Here is a 20,530-nt window from a genome sequence, read left to right as displayed (position 1 = left end):
CCACCAACCTGTCCATGTCCTTTTGAAGTTCTACCCCATCCTCTTCACTGTTCACAATGCTTTCAAGTTTCATATCATCCGCATATTTTGAATTTGTGCCCTGGACACCAAGGTCTTCTTTGGCCTCCTTATCTCGAGAGACAATGGATAAGTGCCTGGAGGTGGTCAGTGGTTTGTGAAGCAGCGCCTGGAGTGGCTATAAAGGCCAATTCTAGAGTGACAGGCTCTTCCACAGGTGCTGCAGAGAAATTTGTTTGTCGGGGCTGTTTTCCAGTTGGCTCTCTCCTTGCGCCTCTGTCTTTTTTCCTGCCAACTACTAAGTCTCTTCGACTCGCCACACTTTAGCCCTGCCTTTATGGCTGTCCGCCAGCTCTGGCAGACGCTGGCAACTGACTCCCACGACTTGTGATCAATGTCACAGGATTTCATGTCGCACCCAGGTCTCGGTCATCTAAATATATCAGAAAGAGCAGGGGTCCTAACACTGACCCCTGGGGAACTCCACAACAAACTTCCTGCAGGTGAATGATTAAGATGCAAGGTCAGGACTGCAATTATTTTTTAGCCAGGATACAAACAACACAGGTAGTTTTTCGAGATTTAAGTTGGAGAAGGTTCTGCCATCCATTTTACTGTCAGATAGATAGCCTGATACTACATTGATAAGACATGGAGTAAACAGGATGGTGACAAAAAGATCATCGCAGCCATGAAAGCTTTTGTCTCTTAAGTAAACGGTAGCATGCAAGGCAACTCTCCGGCTGATCAGAGACAAGCAATGTTACTCAGATTGCTTATCTGTGCGATTCACAACGGGCTGGATGCACAATAAACAGCCACAGAAGAAGTCCAACTCCAACAAGACCAAATGATCGTAAAATGGCGGCCAAGCGAGCCCGTCTGTTCCGAATCTGAATGGCTGCAACCTGTTCACATTTCAATCATGAGGGGGACACGACTTTCTATGGCCGCGACAGAAGGTAAAAGGAACAACCTCGGCCACGCAAAACCCAACAATTCGCGAAGAAGCAAATACGAAGGTGACAGGTTGTCGGCTGAGGACTGCAGGGCTCCTGTCACCATGGAGACGGCTCGGTTTTCACCCGGAAGGAGATGCTGTCGCTGCCAGAGGTCACGTTCCGGCGTCGCGCGGCCGTGAGAAGAGGAGTGCAGAGCCATCATGGCGGATGTCACCGCTCGCAGCCTGCAGTATGAGTACAAAGCGGTGAGTGAGGCTGCTACTGAGGAAAGCTTGCTCTGGCTTTGAAGCCGAGGGTTGCGGGAGGGAATTGGATGCGCGTTCGGTCTGCCTGGGGGTAAATTGGAGGAGTAGGTTGGCGGGGATTATACTGAGGCCTGGCCTAGATCTGGGGATGAGAACAGTTACTGAGTTGGTGCTGATGGGACATTGATGTGGTTGTAGGTTTGGGACCCTGTGTCTAAAGTTCCATATGTCAGCTCGGAAGGAACTCTGTCAGATTAACCCCTGCAATTTGAACGGTTGAGGGGTGATTTGGTTCCAGCGTTTAAGATAGAAAGGAGTCGGGAGAGAGAAACTATTTCTGCTGGTTGGGGAATTTAGGAATGGGGTCATGGTGTACAAATCAGAACCGGACCTTTGAGGAGTGAAGTTTGGAAGCACTTCTGCACCCAAAGACTACTAGATATTTGGAACACTCCCGCCAATGATTGATAGGTACTGCGCAGAAGGAGGCCGTTCAGTCCATCGTGTCTGTACTGGTCATCTGTGAAAGCAACTCGGCGCGTGTCGTCCTGCAAATCTTTTCTTTTCAGATAATTATCCAGTTCCCTTTTGAAAGTCATGATTGAATCTATCTCCACGAGAATCTCAGGATGCCTAATCAGTTGTTAATTTTACATTTGAGAATAATAGATGTTTGTTCTGCAAGGAGATTAAGGGATATGGGGCAGAGGTGGGTCCATGGAATTCGCTCACAAATTAGCCATGTTCTCACTGAATGGCAGAACAGACTCGAGGGGCGAATTAGAAGCGATAGAAAAGTTATAACACAAAAGGAGGCCATTCAGCCCATCGTGTCTGCACTGCCTGAAAAAAATAGCCGCCCAATCTAATCCTACCTTTCAGCACCTGTCCGTAACTTTGCAGGTTACAACATTTCAGATCAAGGTACCTTTTAAATGAGTTGAGAATTTCTGCCTCCTGGCAGTGAATTCCAGACACCCACCACCCTCTGGGTGAAAAGGTTTTTCCTCATGTCCTCTTTAATCTTTCTACTAATCACCTTAAATCTGTTCTCTCTGGTAATAGACCTTTCCGCGAGGGGAAACAAGTTCTTCCTGTCTGTCTCGGCCCCTCATAATTTTGTACACCTCGATTAAGTCACCCGCTCAGCCTTCTCTGTTCTAAGGAAAACAACCCTCGCCGATTCAATCTTTCCTCAGAGCTGCAATTTTCAAGCCCTGGCAACATTTTTGTAAATCTGCTCTCCTGTCTCCAGAGCAATTATGTCCTTCCTGTAATGTGGTGACCAGAACTGGATGCAATACTCCAGCTGTGGCCCAACCAGCCTTTTATATAGCTCCAGCATTACATTCCTGCTGCTGTATTCTGCAGCTCAGCCAATAAAGGAAAGTATTCCATATGCCTTATTCACCACTTTATCTACCTCTCCAAGGTCTCTCACTTCCTCTACCCCTCTCAATATCTTCCCATTTTGTTGTGTATTCCCTTGCTTTGTTTGCCCTCCCCAAGTGCATTACCTCACAGTTCTTTGGATTGAATTCCAATTGCCACTTTTTTGCACACTCAACCAAACCATTGATATGATTCTGGAGTCTACAGCTTTTCACTATCAAGTCTGTGGCAAATTTTTGCGTCTTCTGCAAATTTCCCAATCATGCCTACCATAGTTAAGTCGTAATCATTAATATATACCATAAACAGAAAGAGACCCAACTCTGATCCCTGTGGAATGCCACTGAAAACGACCTTTTGTTTGCAAAAACATAATTCGAACATTACCCTATGTTTCCTGTCTCTGAGCCAATTTTGGATTCAACTCGTCACATTCCCCTATATCCCATGAGCTTTGACTTTTCTGACCAGTCTGCCATGTGGGACCTTATCAAAGACCTTACTAAAATCCATGTTTACAATGTCAATTGTTCTACCCTTAACAATCCTCCTCGTTACTTCCTTAAAAAATTCAATTAAGTTAGTAAGACACGACCTTCCCTTAACTAATTCATGCTGACTATCTCTGATTTATCTGTGTGTTTCTAACTGACCAGTTATACTATCTCTCAGAATTGATTCTCGTAATTTGCCCACCACTGAAGTCAGACTGACCGGCCTAAAATTCTTTGGCCTATCCCTCGCACCCTTTTTAAACTTTGGAACTATGTTTGCAAACCTCCATTCCTCTGGTACCTCGCCTGTGTTTAGTGAGGATTTAAAGATGATCCTCAGAGCATTCGCGATTTCCTTCCTTGCTTCCTTTAACAACCTGGGATATGATCTATTCGGCCATGGTGATTTATCCACTTTCAAGGATTTCAGACCCTCCAGTACTTCCTCTCTCATCATCCTTGTCATATCTAATATTTCACACTCCGCTTTACGTGTTTGGAATCCTTATTTTTGTTGAAATTTTAAGAGCATTCAGGGCAAGAAATGGATATTCAGGCCATTAAATATCACTTCATCCTGATTCCTTGCAATTATTCTATTGTCGACTTCTCTCCCACAGGTCTTGTTGGTCCCCTACTTTAAGGAGCACAATATTTGTACCCTATCCCCTCCAAAGACAAAAAGCATTTTAAAATTAGAATTTAGAATTAGAACATTACAGCGCAGTACAGGCCCTTCGGCCCTCGATGTTGTGCCGACCTGTGAAACCATCTGACCTACACTATTCCATTTTCATCCATATGTCTATCCAATGACCACTTAAATGCCCTTAAAGTTGGAGAGTCGACTACTGTTGCAGGCAGGGCGTTCCACGCCCATACTACTCTCTGAGTAAAGAAACTACCTCTAACATCTGTCCTATATCTATCACCCCTCAACTTAAAGCTATGTCCCCTCGTGTTTGCCATCACCATCCGAGGAAAAAGACTCTCACTATCCACCTTATCTAACCCTCTGATTATCTTGTATGTCTCTATTAAGTCACCTCTCCTCCTCCTTCTCTCCAACGAAAACAACCTCAAGTCCCTCAGCCTTTCCTCGTAAGACCTTCCCTCCATACCAGGCAACATCCTAGTAAATCTCCTCTGCACCCTTTCCAAAGCTTCCACATCCTTCCTATAATGCGGTGACCAGAACTGCACGCAATACTCCAGGTGCGGTCTCACCAGAGTTTTGTACAGCTGCAGCATGACCTCGTGGCTCCGAAACTTGATCCCCCGACTAATAAAAGCTAACACACCATATGCCTTCTTAACAGCCCTATTAACCTGGGTGGCAACTTTCAGGGATTTATGTACCTGGACACCAAGATCTCTCTGTTCATCTACACTACCAAGAATCTTCCCATTAGCCCAGTACTCTGCATTCCTGTTACTCCTTCCGAAGTGAATCACCTCATACTTTTCCGCATTAAACTCCATTTGCCATATCTCAGCCCAGCTCTGCAGCCGATCTATGTCCCTCTGTACCCTACAGCATCCTTCAAAATATATCTATACAAAATATATCTATAACCTTCAGTTCTGTTTCTTAACTAATATGAATGCAACTCCTTTTTGAAAATGTCAATTGACCTTGAACCACTTATCTTGGATTTTATTTTGTAATTTGGGAGGGGCTGGGGAGAAGTTTCGAATAATACCCAACCTTGCTCGAGGATTGTGAATTTTGTACAGCTTTATATGCAAGTGCAGTTGCTGTTTATTGGCTACAATTTTGTAAGTTACTGTACATCAAGATAAAATTGCGTTCTTGCATTAATTCCTTTCCTCTTATTGCAGAACTCCAACCTTGTATTACAAGCAGATCGTTCGCTGATAGACCGCACAAGGCGAGATGAGCCCACAGGAGAGGTATTGTCATTGGTTGGAAAGCTGGAAGGGTCCCGAATGGGAGACAAAGCTCAGAGAACAAAACCACAGTTGCAGGAGGAGAGACGAGCAAAGTAAGGACGACATGTATTTCCAGCATCATAGTTTATTTGGAATTGGGTACATTGTTATACAAATAATCCAAAAACAAAAGCATTTTTGGATGCTGAAAGTATTCATTTGGAGCAATAACACGTATTTGGTTAAATACAGAAAAATATACTGTAAGTATTGGTCAATGTGAAGGACTAGAAATATTTTTGTTTGAAGAAATTCAGTATCTTTAATGCTTTCAAATAAATTTGATTATTGGATGCAACAACAATTAATATGAGATCTGAGGTTATATTAATTTAACAGTTACACCTCATGGATCCACCTTACTGGAACAATACATTACGACAGAGGAAATGCACTTACTGTAAGCAACGTCATGGACCATCCACTAGCATTGATTTGTATACAGGATTGTTGCTTGTTGTTGTTTCTAAGCACACATTCAGCCTTTCAATCCACCACATTCCAGAGATTACACTTTGCTCCAAATGCAAAAGAATCTTGGAGGTTCAGAGCAAAAATCATATTATCTGGCCATTCATCCCTTTTCTTTGTTTTTAAATTCTTGCTTTCTGCAAATTGGCTGCTGCATTTCCCTCCATAGCAATGGTGACCATGCTTCATAAAGTATTTTTCTGGATATTAAGTGCTCTGGGGCCATTTTCAGATGTGTGCTAAGATGCTCTATAAATGCCACTTTTTTTCTTTATCTGGCATAACAGCACTTTTTGTATAAAAGTGTATTTGCCATGAGCAATCCACTTACAAATATATGTGGCAAACAGTTGAGGGAGGTTTGCAGTTGAGTCTGGCAGATTTCAGTCTTTTTTAGCTTTCCATTTGGTGCAGAGGAGAAAGTTTCTCATCAGATTGCTTGGCCATCTTGCCCTACCCTGTTAGCTAGATGGTTTCAAAGAACATATAGTTGTGTTCGGTTTAAATGTAGATTCCTGTTTTAATTTCTTGGTCTGTTTGTTGTTAAAATGTTTGGGTCCTCTGTCACACAGGAGGAGAAAGCGTGATGAAGATCGACATGACATGAATAAAATGAAAGGATACACGTTGCTGTCGGAGGGCATTGATGAAATGGTTGGAATTGTGTACAAACCTAAAACAAAGGAGACCAGAGAAACCTACGAGGTGCTGCTCAGCTTCATTCAGGCTGCACTTGGTGACCAGGTATGAGATTCCAGTAAATACATAGCCCAGACAGCTATGCTGCTGCAGAAAGCTTAATTTTATTATCTTCAAAATCTGTTAGATCATAGAGACAGGACATAAAATAATTCTCAGGGAATCGCTCCCATTTTGATTGACTATATTCTGGAATGTACATATTTCAGTACTTCTACTCGTAAGCATTAGCCTTCCTTGGGATTATTTTGAATTTTGCCTATTCTGTACCCCAGGCTTAACCAAAGTTGGTTCACTTCCCTTTTTTTGGCTTCTGTCGCCCTTGCTCATTTAGCCTGTTCCAAATTGCTTGACTTGTCGGTGCCACGTGTGCATGTGTAAGAGACGGGGTGAACAATAATTGATCAATGTGTGGAGGTGGAAGAAGCAAACAGATTTGTTACAGAGACTGAGAGCTCTGTTGTATCCATGATGTATCCTTCAGATATGCAGCAGGTTGTATTCTTTATGTATTGACCGGGTTTTCTTTTCCAGCCGCGTGATATTCTCTGTGGAGCGGCAGATGAGGTCCTTGCTGTGCTGAAAAATGATAAACTACGCGACAAAGAGCGACGGAAGGAGATCGAAATGCTCCTGGGACAGTTGGAGGATACTCGCTACCACGTGCTGGTAAATCTGGGAAAGAAAATCAGCGACTATGGAGGAGACAAAGAGGTTCAGAATATGGGTATGCAGGACCAACTTTACGGGGTTAGAATGGAGAAGGGAAGCACTGCATCTTTTAATTATTGCCACATCTGTCGGTCAATGAAATCCCAACAAAGTACTGTTTGTTATGGGTCGTCTGTTATCTTCACTCACCCCTGCCCCCCAGTCCTGATATATTAAAATATTTGTCTCCTTCAGTACATGAAACAGTGCCTTCCATTTCATATTTCTGTCAAAATCACAGTATAGACAGCAGTTTGAACAAGTGTGAGGCCTCTGTGAGGAGTTTTGTTTTTCCCTGTATTTGGGAAGAGTGTTACTTGAAGGATGGTCTCCCATCACAGCCCTGTTGATTATGTAGATCTATTTGCTTTTTAATTTTAAGAATAGCCATTCATGTTATGTGTTACGGGACCTTTCTTCCTATGGCTGCCTGTTTGGAGTAGTTGATGTGTTGTTCTCTCAAACTGGAGTCCCTGGGCCTTCTGCCCCAAGGGAGTCCTTTGGGGCATTTCATTTCCATATTTGTTAACTTATTAGCATCTAATTCTGTTGCTGCATAATAATTTTTTCTGTAATGCGAGTGCTGTTTTCCTTTTGAGTAACATGCTATATCTGTTAGGCTGCCACATGTGGCCCTTGGGGCTGGACCAATTGTCTTCATGCCTACGTACCAAGTTTAAATCAATTGCATATATCTCAGGTTGGTACTAAAATGTTAAAGATTTAACCACCAGTGAAGCAACAATAGGAGAGACACAGCCTTAATGTGTTCATAAGTTTCTGTTCTGTAACTGGCAGCAAATCCCATTATATCCATAGACCCTTTCTCCCTTGTCCTATGTGCTTCCCCTCAACCCCTATTCCGGTCCCTGCTCCCCAGGTTGCCTTGATAAAACAGTAATGTCTGAGGGAAACTGGTTTAAGGTGTTAGACATTAACAGTACACGCTCCTCTTTCAGATGACAACATTGATGAGACATATGGAGTCAATGTACAGTTTGAGTCTGACGAAGAGGTGAGTGAAGCAACCTCACAAATATTTTCCAAGTCACTGAAACTGTTTGTAGATTAGTGTGTCCAGCATTGTGACTGTGATCAGGAACTCAGTTCCTGAATGCGAGGGTGAGCTGAACCATGCCATTATATATTGGAGGTTGCACATGTTTACAATTAAGTGTGGGTCACCTGGCATTCACACATGGGTGGTCTTATCTGCTGCATGTGGTTGGAGTAATTATTGATCAGCCATCCTACTCCACCATCTTTGGTTATTTTTACAGCAAGATGTTACCTGCTTGGTAGGTTCTGTGAAGGAGAGATTTGTAAAAAATGAGGGTATCTGTGGAGTGTGTTTGTTTTTACTTCCTTTTGCTCCTTAAGTTTGCTACTTAATGTCCAATCCTATTTCAGGAGGGAGATGAGGATGCATTTGGTGAAGTGCGTGAAGAAGCATCAGATGAAGACACAGAAGGCGAGGAAGCAGATATCAGCTGTACACTTTCTGCGAATGTAAGTCCTGGCATAAATACTGGTGTGTTGTGAACACGAGAATGGCTGCTTGATAAGAGAACGTAGCCAATATTGGAAGAAAATACTTATTTTATCAGAGACAGGACTATTTCAACTGAAGCAATAGAGCGACAGTGGGTCAGCCCAATGCACTAAAGTATAGTAATCGCTACAAGTGGAGAGCACCACCAACAAGAGTGGTCTGACCGAGCTAAAATTGTAGGTGATTAAATTAAAATTTCAGTGTGGTTATTAGTATCTTGTGTGTTGCACTGAATATTTACTGAGCCCTTCAGTGAAAGAAATGCTACTTTTCTGTGTTTTAGCTCGGTGCTGCTGGAGACGTGCTAAGTGCAAAGAAGAAAGATTTGCATCCCCGGGACATTGATGCCTTCTGGCTCCAGAGGCAGCTTAGCCGCTTCTATGACGATGCTATCATGTCGCAGAAGAAAGCTGATGAGGTTCTGGATATTCTAAAGGTGAGCCAATACCAGGGTGGCCAGAAGTTGACACCATATTCTAACTCCAGCCTACCCAATGATTTGAATATATCCCGTCATACTACTTCCCTTTTGTACTTGTTGCCCTTTTTAACATTTTTGGCTAATTTAGGTATAAAACGCTCACTTAATAATGTCGCAAAAGTTGCGTGCAGTTTTTTTTACTCATTGTGTTTCATTTTAAGCCTTGTTTTTTTTTCCTCATCAGACAGCTGGTGATGACAGAGAGTGTGAGAATCAGCTTGTTTTGCTTCTTGGCTTCAACACTTTTGACTTCATCAAGATCCTAAGGCAGCATCGCATGATGAGTGAGTTGAATATATGTGTGTGTGTATGGATGATTAGATCTAACACGTATCCATTATTGTTTATATTGAGCCTGGGCAGGGCAAAAAGGCATTCTCTTGGACAGCCACATTAAGGCAGAGTGGAGAGAACCATCAGCATGTGATTCTGATACTAAGTCCTCCATTCAGCAGAATAAATATGCTTCCACCTTAAGAATTAAATTCTCTCTCAGGAAAAAAGAACTCTTCCACTAGTCTGTACTCAGCAGCAGTACTCTGTACTCCGTGAGCTGTGCCTTCCTGTTTCCTCTGACTGGAGTGCTTGATTTTGCCACTGGGCATTCTTATGAGATGTCTCCTTTCATGAGAGACTGTGTGAAGTAGAGGAACTCATGGCTGAACTGGTTATGAGTTTCACCATTTGAGAGGCATTTACTTATAGGTACAAAGTAGGAATGGTAGCATGTCCTTTCCCTCAGTCGTACAAATGTTGTTTACATTTTCACAACTTGTTTTTCCTCGCGCGCTAACTGTCGTCTATTTTATCCTGAAAGTTTTGTATTGCACACTGTTGGCCAGTGCTCAGAGTGAGGCAGAGAAGGAGAGAATTCAGAATAAGATGGAGGCAGACACAGAGCTTTCCAAGGTTCTCTACAAACTTCAGGAGACTGAAAAAGAAGACATAATTCGGGTAAGGTGCAGAATAATCGTAAAACATATCCGTCCTCACCATCTGCAATTTTACAAACTGGAAACTGATTGAAAATTCTATCATGTTCATCAAAAAAAAAAAATTCTCCTTGTAGGAAGAAAGGTCTCGTAGAGAACGAGTTCGTCAGTCCCGTGTGGATACAGACCTTGAAGCAATGGATATCGATCGAGAAGGAGAGGTTAGACTGGTTGAAAATTGAATGTTGGTGTCTTTAAAAGCAATAGTAGTGATGTATCCTAGAAAATGAAGTGAAGGCAGATGACAGAGAGATCAGTGATCAGCTTGTGAAGCAAGATCTGTAGCTTGTAAAAATGGGATGAAGTGTTTTAAAATTTAGTGTGGGGTGCAGTGTGTGTTACAGCAAATTGAAAACATCTTCAGCTGACCCTACGTCTGAGGTCAGGATGGCACAATGCTTTGTCTCAAGCCAGGGAGAAGGAGAATAAAGATTTCACTGGGATTTTCTGTTCTTGATTGCTGTACTGTAATGACTCACACTGCCTTGGTGATGCCCTGATTTAGAATGGGATTGAGATTAGTTGACGAAGAATGGCCATTCTGTGAGATATCAGACTGTAAATGGAACTATCAGAGCAGACAAGTTGAAAAAGAATTTAGGAGTGAAAAGAGAAATCAAAAGGAACCTTGATTCCACTCATTTAATATTACTGGTGTTTTAAAAAAAAAAAAAGCTACTAGGTCTGCCACTGAACCTGCCAGCAGAAATGGGTTCAAGTAGTTCCTTGCTGCATTCGAGAGAGAAAAATCAAAGGAATTTATATGTATCCTCAAAAAAAAAGGCAACATGAATGGCGTGTGTGGCAGACATGCAGGCGACCTCAGTAAGTCAACTTGTCAATACACAGAACCTCAGGATGCAGCATTGAGGTGGATACCTCCAGTAGGTTTACAGCAGGACTCATTGATTCTTTGGGCCAGTGCCTGGTACTTGAAGCAATGTAAATGTAATGTTCAAAGTGTTTTTTATTCACATACGCTGTGGATTCATGTTTGACATTGGTGGAGTTATTGGCCTTTCGATGTCGCAGGGACAATGCAGAGCTCTGAGGAAGAACATGGGAAATAGATTCGCAGTTGTTCAAGTTGTTGTAACCAGTGTGTGATATAAAGTGGAGTCTTGGGCTGTCTGCTGAATCTACTGTTTTCCTGACTGCAATAAAACAAAAATTCTCTATGGCCAGTCGAAGTTTGGAAGCTTTGTACCATGTTTTGTTATGGGTGTGGAGGAGAACTCATTTCTGAGGCAGTAAACATTTCCTCGTACAATGTTCATTTTGCGGTTCCTGTTGTTTAAGGCTCTGTTTGCTCTTTTAGGTTCTGACTCCCAGACAGGTTCTGGATTTGGAGGATCTGGCCTTTGCACAGGGGAGTCATCTGATGGCAAACAAGCGATGCCAGCTACCAGATGGCTCATTCCGCAAGCAGCGCAAAGGGTACGAGGAGGTGCACGTGCCAGCTCTTAAACCCAAGCCCTTCAGTTCCGATGAGGTGAGGGACTGGTGTGAAGTCCTTGCTTGATTGTCATAGAGCTTGTGTGTCAATATCAGTTTATAATCAGCTGCTGAATTTCACTGATGCTTGTTAAACAATCTATAGTTGGCTTATTCTGATAACAGTGCTGGAAATGTTAATTTACAGCTGAAACTGCTGAAGTGCATCTCAGGTCAATCATTATCTGAAATACTCGCCTGTCTTTTCTCTGCCGGATTCTGAGTGCATTTAGTAATTCCAAAAGTAAGGCACGTGCAATGCCTCCTGAACAATTTGAATGCTTCCCATCCTGGTGCAGAATGAGTACTCATACCGGGCTTCTGCCAACATTGACCTGATGGAATAACTGAGAGCTTCTTGTGATAATTTCATGTCTGGTTAAGGTGTCCCTCTCGCAGCTGTTGTAAACATGGCTTATTGAATGAGGTTGTCCTGTCATATATTTGCCTGAAATGCTGGAAACACTCTGTTAGGCAGCATCTGTGCAAACAGGAGATGAATTCACACTTTGCGTGTGGACCCTTTGTCAGCATGAATCCCTGTCTGGAACTCTTCCCACCTGTTCACAGCTGTTGCCTAATCTGACTGTTTCCTGCACTTTGTTTTGTTTCATATTTTCAGCATCTACACTTTCTTGTGTTCTGTTTATATGTTTACCTGTGCTTGGTGGAGTCATATTCATTACTATACAGGATTAATGCACTCTGGCTAAGTGTATATTTGACCTATATATTAAAGAGAATGCTCAACAACCAATGAGACTGTGATATTGGTGTTGCTGTGTTTAAATCCCAAATTATTCTGAATCCTTTTTCTTATCCTGTAGCAACTGATATCCATAGAGAAGATGCCTAAATACACACAAGCAGCATTTGAAGGTTTTAAAACACTGAATCGGATTCAGAGTAAGCTATGTAAAGCAGCCATGGAAACTGATGAAAACCTGCTACTGTGTGCTCCCACTGTGAGTAGGCACTAACTGAAACCATAAATCTATTGCACTGTGTACTCCACTGTAAAGGATACTTTTTACTTTTTTATGTAGCTCAGCTGGGAGTGACTGCTGTTAATTCTTCATGTAAATTATTTTTTTCCTCCTACCTCTAGGGTGCTGGAAAGACAAACGTGGCTCTGATGTGCATGTTGCGTGAGATTGGGAAGCACATTAACCTGGATGGAACCATCAATGTTGACGATTTCAAGATTATTTACATTGCGCCCATGAGGTCTCTGGTTCAGGAGATGGTAGGCAGTTTCAGTAAGGTAAGGGTGGACACACAAACCATCATACACTTGGCACAGTCTTCAGATTAGCTTGGTAGCAGCAATAGTATCTGCATCTGTGACAGATGCAGAGTTTGTTACGCATCAAGTATTATTATGGTACCTTTGCACAGTAGTCATGTTGCAAAGCTTGTTTCCAGAGGCCTGGACGACTCATCCAGAGAACTGAGTTCAAATCTCACCACGGCACTTTGTGATTTTGAATCAGTTAATTAAATAAACAAAAATATTGGAATAAAAAGCGAGTAACTATAATGGTGAGCATGAAAAACCCAACTGGTTCACTAATGCCATTTAGGGAAGGAAACCTGCCGTCCTTACCTGGTCTGGCCTATATGTGGCTCCAGTCCTGCACCAGCATGGTTGCCTCTTAACTACTGTCTGAAATGAGACTAACAGGCCGCTCGGGTGTATCAAACTCATGACAAAACAAAAACTCAGCACACACAACTGCAGTGGTTCAAGAAAGTGGCTCACCACCATCATTTTCTTGAGGGCAGTTGGGGATGGGCAATAAATGCCTGCCTTGCCAGCGGCGTCTATATCCTACATGAATGAATAAAAACAGGTTTGGTCAATTCTCTTGGTCCTAAGCCTGTAGTTATAGAATTAAGTGCTGTGAATACAGTGAAATTGGGTGGGACAGAATAGATGGCCATAATGGAGCCCATTCAATTTCCTCTCTTTAAATTAGAGGATGGAATATTGAGTGAGCACTCTTAAGATTGTGTTCCCATACTGGTCTGATTTTCCTCTATTCATTGGTTCCTGAGCAATGCATTATCCCTGGCCCAAGACCTGAGGAATAAAGGCATGAACTGAGGTAAAGGACTGGAAGAAACTAGAGAGACAGGGTGGGTGAGGCCATAGTGACATTTGCAACAAAAGAGGATTTCCAGTTGATGGAGATGAGGGAACAGGGATTGGCTGAAATCAGCATGGTTGAGATTGAAAATGACAGTTTTGTCGACTTGGCGCGGGATAGGATGTGGGCAATGGAGCTTTGATCAATTTGGGTGAAAGGTAAGAGGCCAGTGAGGAGTACAGTTGAAAATGAAGTTTAGAGGTAGCAAGTGTAGTTAATAGGTTTCAGTGGCAGTTCTGGGTGAAGTGAGGTATTCTGGTGGTGGAAGTAAACAGTCTTGGTCATGAATAGTATATGGAATTTCACTTCAATGAGACTGTGCAATGTCTGGTTCAGTCTGAGAAAGTATCTGAGGAGGGGTGGAGTTTGTGGCATGGACTTATACAATTGATGCTAAATGAATCATCAAATGAGGCCATATGGTTGAGCTCAGAAATATAAAAGGGCAGCCACACTTCTAGGAATGTACTATAGACCCCCAAATAGTGGGAGGGAGTTAGAACAAATATGTAGGCAAATTTCTGAGTGCAATAATAGTTGGGGATTTTCACTACCCTCATTTCAACTGGGAGGCAAACAGTGTGAAGGGCACAGAAGCCACAAGATTCTTGAACTGCATTCAAGAGAACTTTTTTAGCGAGCACATAACAAGCCCACTAAGAGTGGACACAGTTCCAGATTTAGTCTTCGGAAATAAACTGGGCAATGGATTAAGTAGCGGGGGTAACCATTTTGGAGATAGTGACCATAATACAGTAAGATTTAGCATTATTATGGAAAAGGACAAAGACAGGAGTAAAAGTTCTAAATTGGGGAAGGCAAATTTTACGAAGCTGAGAGGTGACCTGGCGAAAGTGGACTGGATGCAGCTACTTGAAGAAAAATCAGAAGCATACCAGTGGGAGGCACTCAAAAGCGAGAATCTACAGGCACAGTGTCGACATTTCCCCACAAAGAAAAAGGGTGGTACTGCCAAATCTGGAGCCCCCTGGTTATCGAGAAGCAGACAGGGTAAGATAAAGCAGAAAAAGAAAGCTTGTGACAGTCACAAAAAGCTTAATACTTTATAATGCCTAGAAGAGTATAGAAAGTGCAGGGGTGAAGTGAAAAAAGAAATTAGGAAAGCAAAGCGAGGACATGCAAAATATCGGCAGGTAAAATTAAGGTAAACCAAAAGATGTTTGACCAGACCATTAAGAGGATAACGAAGGAAAGGGCAGGGCCTTTCAGAGATGTACAAGGTAACTTATGCATGGATGCAGAAGATGCAGGCAGAGTTCTGAATTAGTACTTTGTCTCTGTCTTCACAATGGAGAGGGGATGATGCAGACTTGTAGTTGAAGAGGAGTAGTGTGAAATATTAGATAAGCATAATGAGAGAGGAAGTACTAGAGGGTCTGACATCCTTGAAAGTGGATAAATCACCAGGGCAGGATGGATTGTATCCCAGGCTGTTAAAGGAAGCCAGGAAGGAAATAGTAGATGCTCTGAGGATCATTTTCAAATCCTCACTAGGTACAGGCGAGGCCCCAGAGGATTGGAGGTCTGCGAACATTGTACCATTGTTTAAAAAGGGTACGAGGGGTAGACCAAATCATTATCGGCCTGTCAGTCTGACCTAAGTGGCGTGCAAATTATTCAAATCAATTCTGAGAGATAGGATAAACTGTCACTTGGAAAAGCACGATCAATCAGGGATAGTCATCATGGATTTGTTAAAGGAAGGTCGTGTCTTACTAACTTAATGTAACTTTTTGAGGAAGTAACAAGGAGGATTGAAGAGGGTATTGCAGTGGATGTTGTCTACGTGGATTTTAGTAAGGCATTTGATAAGGTCCAACATGGCAGACAGGTCAGAAAAATAAAAGCCCATGTGATACAGGAGAATGTGGCAAGTTGGATCTAAAATTGGCTCGGTGCTAGGAAACAAAGGGTAATGGTCGACGGATGTTTTTGTGAATGAAAGGCAGTTTTCAATGGCGTTCCACAGAACACAAACTTTTACTGTTTGTGGTATATTTTAATGATTTGGACTTAAATGTGATGAGCATGATTGGGAAATTTGTACATGACACAAAAATTGGCCATGCAGTTGATAGCTAAGAAGATAGCTGTAGACTCCAGATAGATATCAATGGTTTGGTTGAGTGGGCAAAAAAGTGGCAAATGGAATTCAGTCCGGAGAAGTGTTAGGTTATGCATTTGGGGAGGGCAAACAAAGCGAGGGAATACACAACAAAACAGGAGGATATTGAGAGGGACAGAGGAAGTGAGAGACCTTGGAGTGCATGTCCACAGCTCCATAAAGGTGGCAGGACAGGTAGATAAGAGTGGTGAAGAAGGTCTATGGAATGCTTTCCTTTATTGGCTGAGGTATAGAACACAAAAGCATGGATGTAATGCTGGGACTGTATAAAACGCTGTTTAGGCCACAGCTGGAGTATTGCGTACAGTTCTGGTCACACTACAAGAAGGACATAATTGCTCTGGGGAGAGTACAGGGGAGATTTACACGAATGTTGCCAAGGCTTGAAAAATGCAGCTATGAGGAAAGAGTGGATAGACCAGGGTTGTTTTCCTTAGAACAGAGCAAGCTGAAGGGTAACTGAATTGAGGGGCACAAAATTATGAGGGATCTAAATAGAGTACAAAGAACAGTACAGCACAGGAACAGGCCATTCAGCCCTCCAAGCCTGCGCCGATCTTGATGCCTGCCTAAACTAAAACCTTCTGCACTTCCGGGGTCCGTATCCCTCTATTCCCATCCAATTCGTGTATTTGTCAAGATGCCTCTTAAACGTCTCTATGGTACCTGCTTCCACCACCTCCCCCGGCAACAAGTTCCAGGCACTCGCCACCCTCTGTGTGAAGAACTTGCCTCGCACATCCCCTCTAAACTTTGCCCCTCTCACCTTAAACCTATGTTCCCTAGTAACTGACTCTTCCACCCTGGGAGAAAGCTTCTGACTATCCACTCTGTCCATGCCGCTCATAACTTTGTAAACCTCTATCATGTAGCCCCTCCACCTCCGTCGTTCCAGTGAAAACAATTCGAGTTTATCCAACCTCTCCTCATAGCTACTGCCCTCCAGACCAGGCAACATCCTGGTAAACCTCTTCTGTACCCTCTCCAAAGCCTCCACGTCCTTCTGGTAGTGTGGCGACCAGAATTGCACGCAATATTCTAAGTGTGGCCTGACTAAAGTTCTGTAGAGCTGCAGCATGACTTGCCAATTTTTATACTCTATGCCCCGACTGATGAAGGCAAGCATGCCGTATGCCTTCTTGACTACCTTATCCACCTGCGTTGCCACTTTCAGTGACCTGTGGACCTGTACGCCCAGATCTCTCTGCCTGTCAATACTCCTAAGGGTTCTGCCATTTACTGTATACTTCCCACCTGCATTCGACCTTCCAAAATGCATTACCTCACATTTATCCGGATTAAACTCCATCTGCCATTTCTCCGCCCAAGTCTCCAACCGATCTATTTCCTGCTGTATCCTCTGACAATCCTCATCACTGTCTGCAACTCCACCAACCTTTGTGTCATCTGCAAACTTACTAATCAGACCAGCTACATTTTCCTCCAAATCATTTATATATACTACAAACAGCAAAGGTCCCAGCACTGATCCCTGCGGAACACCACTAGTCACATCCCTCCATTCAGAAAAGCATTCTTCCACTGCTACCCTCTGTCTTCTATGACCGAGCCAGTTCTGTATCCATCTTGCCAGCTCCCTTCTGATCCCATGTGACTTCACCTTTTGTATCAGTCTGCCATGAGGGACCTTGTCAAAGGCTTTACTGAAGTCCATATAGACAACATCCACCGCCCTTCCTTCATCAATCATCTTTGTCACTTCCTCAAAAAACTCAATCAAATTAGTGAGACACGACCTCCCCTTCCCAAAACCATGCTGCCTCTCGCTAATAAGTCCATTTGTTTCCAAATGGGAGTAAATTCTGTCCCGAAGAATCCTCTCTCATAATTTTCCGACCACTGACATAAGGCTCCCCGGCCTATAATTTCCTGGATTATCCTTGCCACCCTTCTTAAACAAAGACACAACATTGGCTATTCTCCAGTCCTCTGGGACCTCACCTGTAGCCAATGAGGATACAAAGATTTCTGTCAAGGCCCCAGCAATTTCTTCCCTTGCCTCCCTCAGTATTCTGGGGTAGATCCCATCAGGCCCTGGGGACTTATCTACCTTAATGCTTTGTAAGACACCCAACACCACCACCTTTTTGATAATGAGATGACTGAGACTATCTACACTCCCTTCCCTCGGCTCATCAACCACCAAGTCCTTCTCCTTGGTGAATACTGATGCAAAGTACTCATTTAGTACCTCGCCCATTTCCTCTGGCTCTACACATAGATTCCCTTCTCTGTCCTTGAGTGGGCCAACCCTTTCCCTGGTTACCCTCTTGCTCTTTATATACGTATAAAAAGCCTTGGGATTCTCCTTAATCCTGTTTGCCAATGACTTCTCATAACCCTTTTTAGCTCTCCTGACTCCTTGCTTAAGTTCCTTTTTACTGTCTTTATATTCCTCAAGGGATTCGTCTGTTTCTAGCCTTCCAGCCCTTAAGAATGCTTCCTTTTTCTTTTTGGCGAGGCTCACAATATCCCGCGTTATCCAAGGTTCCCGAAACTTGCCAAACTTATCCTACTTCCTCACAGGAACATGCTGGTCCTGGATTCCAATCAACTGACGTTTGAAAGACTCCCACATGTCAGATGTTGATTTACCCTCAAACAGCCGCCCCCAATCAGGAATAACTTATTTCCCCTAGCGGAGAGGTCAGTTACCAGGGGGCACAGATTTAAGGTGATTGGTAGAAGGATTAGAGGGGACATAAGGAAGAGGTTTTTCACCCAGAGGGTGTTGGGTGTCTTGAATACACTGCCCAGATTGATGCATTGAGCAGAAACCCTCAGCTCATTGAAAAGGTATCTGGACCTGTACCTGAAGTGCTGTAACCTGCAAGGCATTGGACCAGGAGCGCCTGATTAGATTGGGCAGCTAGATTTTTTAGCTGGCGCAGACAAGATTGGCTGAATGGCCTCTTTCTGTGCAGTAACTTTTCTATGGTTCTAATTAGAAGTTTTTCATGTGTGATCCTCTGCCATGAATAACAGTTTACCTTAGGGGCACATTAAAGCCAGCTTGTCTTGTTTTAGTGTTAGCCTTGGCTCGGATGTAACACTGTTACCACTTGTTGGGTTTAAGCACCACTCCTGAGACATGCAAAAAGATTATCTAAGCTGACACTCCAGTACAGCAGTGAGGGACGTGCCTTCTTCAGATGAGATCCTGCCTGCCTGCCTGTTTAGGTAGATAGAAAATAAACCATTTCACTATTTGGAGCTCTCCTGGCGTCTGAGACCCCTAAACAAGGTGGATGTGGAAAGGATATTTCCTTTTGTTGGGGGAGTCCAGAACTAGGGGGCACTGTTTTAAAATTGGGGGTTGCCCCTTTAGGAAAGAGATGAGGAGAATTTTATTCTCTGAGAGGGTTGTGTGACTTCGGAACTCTGTGCCTCAGAAGGTGGGAGAGGCAGGGTCATTGAATCATTTTAAGGTGGGGGTAACTAGATTCTTGTTAGGCAAAGGAATCAAAGGTTATCAGCAGTAGATGGGAGTGTGGAATTCGAAACACAATCAGATCAGCCATGATCTTATTGAATGGCTGAGCAGGCTAGAGGGGCCAAATGGCCTACTTCTGCTCCTAATTCGTATGTTTGTACGTAAACCAACACAACCTCCCCACAGTGAACTGGTCACCATCTGATTTCACTCTCTGGAGGCTTGCTGTGCATAATTTGACGGCTGCATTTCTCAGTCGCAAAATGATTGACTGTAAAAAGCAGTTCACGGTGTGGGATCAGGTCTACAGTCTCCCTCGTATGTATGGCCAAGCTATTTCAGGGACGCACTGGCTGGGTCATTGGGAGGGCATCTGCAGAAGGAAGTGTCTGCTCTGTACCTTTCGGCATGGTGAGAGTGGATTCACTTCAGGTGTCCCACTTGAATTGGCTATGATACTCTGGTTTTAGTTGATAACTTTTTTGACCTGATGTAGCAGCGCTGTTTTTTGTTTCTCTTTGCAGCGTTTAGCTAGTTATGGTATCAGTGTTGCAGAGCTGACAGGGGACCATCAACTGTGTAAAGAGGAAATCACTGCAACCCAGGTGATAGTGTGCACCCCAGAGAAGTGGGACATCATCACTCGCAAGGGAGGAGAGCGCACCTACACGCAGATCGTGCGACTCATGATAATTGTAAGTACACAAATGAGTGCAGGACCTGTATGATCTTTCCCCATTTTAGGTGTATATTCCAGTTCTCACTTGGCATGAATCACAGAACGTACTGCCTCAATTAATCCAGCTCTGAGGTTCCAGGGTGACGAGTCAAAAATGTTGCTTATAGCGCTGACCCTGTAAAGGTGGAAGCTGAAGCACATTGGTAGAGCAAAGTAAACAGCTTTTTGTTGCATTTTACTGCCATACCTGACCTGGGAGTGCTTGATGCTGACACTAGACACAATAAATAGATGTTTCTCTCCCTGGCATTGACATCCCTCCGAGCAGCAGACAAACAGCCTCCTAGTGCTATTGCTTTATTTTGCTTTGTAGACTTGCCACAAGCTGCTTACTCCCTAACTGTGCCTCCTCAGGACGAAATTCACCTCCTGCATGATGATCGTGGTCCAGTACTAGAGGCATTGGTTGCCAGGACAATTAGGAATATTGAGATGACTCAAGAAGATGTGCGATTGGTTGGGTTGAGTGCCACGCTGCCCAACTATGAGGATGTTGCTACTCTTCTGCGAGTTGATCCAGCCAAAGGTCTTTTCTACTTCGACAATAGGTAATTCATGTTGGGTCCTGGTTTGTGCC

At 43.4% G+C, this 20,530-nt stretch overlaps 1 protein-coding gene across 2 annotated transcripts in view; it reads left to right on the top strand.

The window, feature by feature from the left end:
* The first annotated feature begins 1,117 nt into the window (after nucleotides 1-1,117).
* Nucleotides 1,118-20,530, top strand: part of snrnp200 (small nuclear ribonucleoprotein 200 (U5)) — a 43,511-nt gene continuing 24,098 nt past the window's right edge. For both annotated transcript variants that reach the window (XM_068023131.1, XM_068023130.1), the window contains exons 1-15: nucleotides 1,118-1,225; nucleotides 4,954-5,117; nucleotides 6,108-6,279; nucleotides 6,769-6,961; nucleotides 7,905-7,960; nucleotides 8,356-8,454; nucleotides 8,781-8,933; nucleotides 9,163-9,262; nucleotides 9,796-9,932; nucleotides 10,048-10,131; nucleotides 11,289-11,462; nucleotides 12,292-12,429; nucleotides 12,573-12,728; nucleotides 19,739-19,909; nucleotides 20,308-20,501. In XM_068023131.1, the coding sequence (XP_067879232.1) occupies nucleotides 1,181-1,225; nucleotides 4,954-5,117; nucleotides 6,108-6,279; nucleotides 6,769-6,961; nucleotides 7,905-7,960; nucleotides 8,356-8,454; nucleotides 8,781-8,933; nucleotides 9,163-9,262; nucleotides 9,796-9,932; nucleotides 10,048-10,131; nucleotides 11,289-11,462; nucleotides 12,292-12,429; nucleotides 12,573-12,728; nucleotides 19,739-19,909; nucleotides 20,308-20,501 (2,036 nt within the window). In that variant the 5' untranslated portion in view covers nucleotides 1,118-1,180. The remainder of the gene's footprint in view (nucleotides 1,226-4,953; nucleotides 5,118-6,107; nucleotides 6,280-6,768; nucleotides 6,962-7,904; nucleotides 7,961-8,355; nucleotides 8,455-8,780; nucleotides 8,934-9,162; nucleotides 9,263-9,795; nucleotides 9,933-10,047; nucleotides 10,132-11,288; nucleotides 11,463-12,291; nucleotides 12,430-12,572; nucleotides 12,729-19,738; nucleotides 19,910-20,307; nucleotides 20,502-20,530) is intronic.

This window comes from Heterodontus francisci, chromosome 47, assembly GCF_036365525.1.
Source record: "Heterodontus francisci isolate sHetFra1 chromosome 47, sHetFra1.hap1, whole genome shotgun sequence".
Lineage (NCBI taxonomy): Eukaryota > Metazoa > Chordata > Chondrichthyes > Heterodontiformes > Heterodontidae > Heterodontus > Heterodontus francisci.
This window is presented reverse-complemented; position numbering and strand designations above follow the sequence as displayed.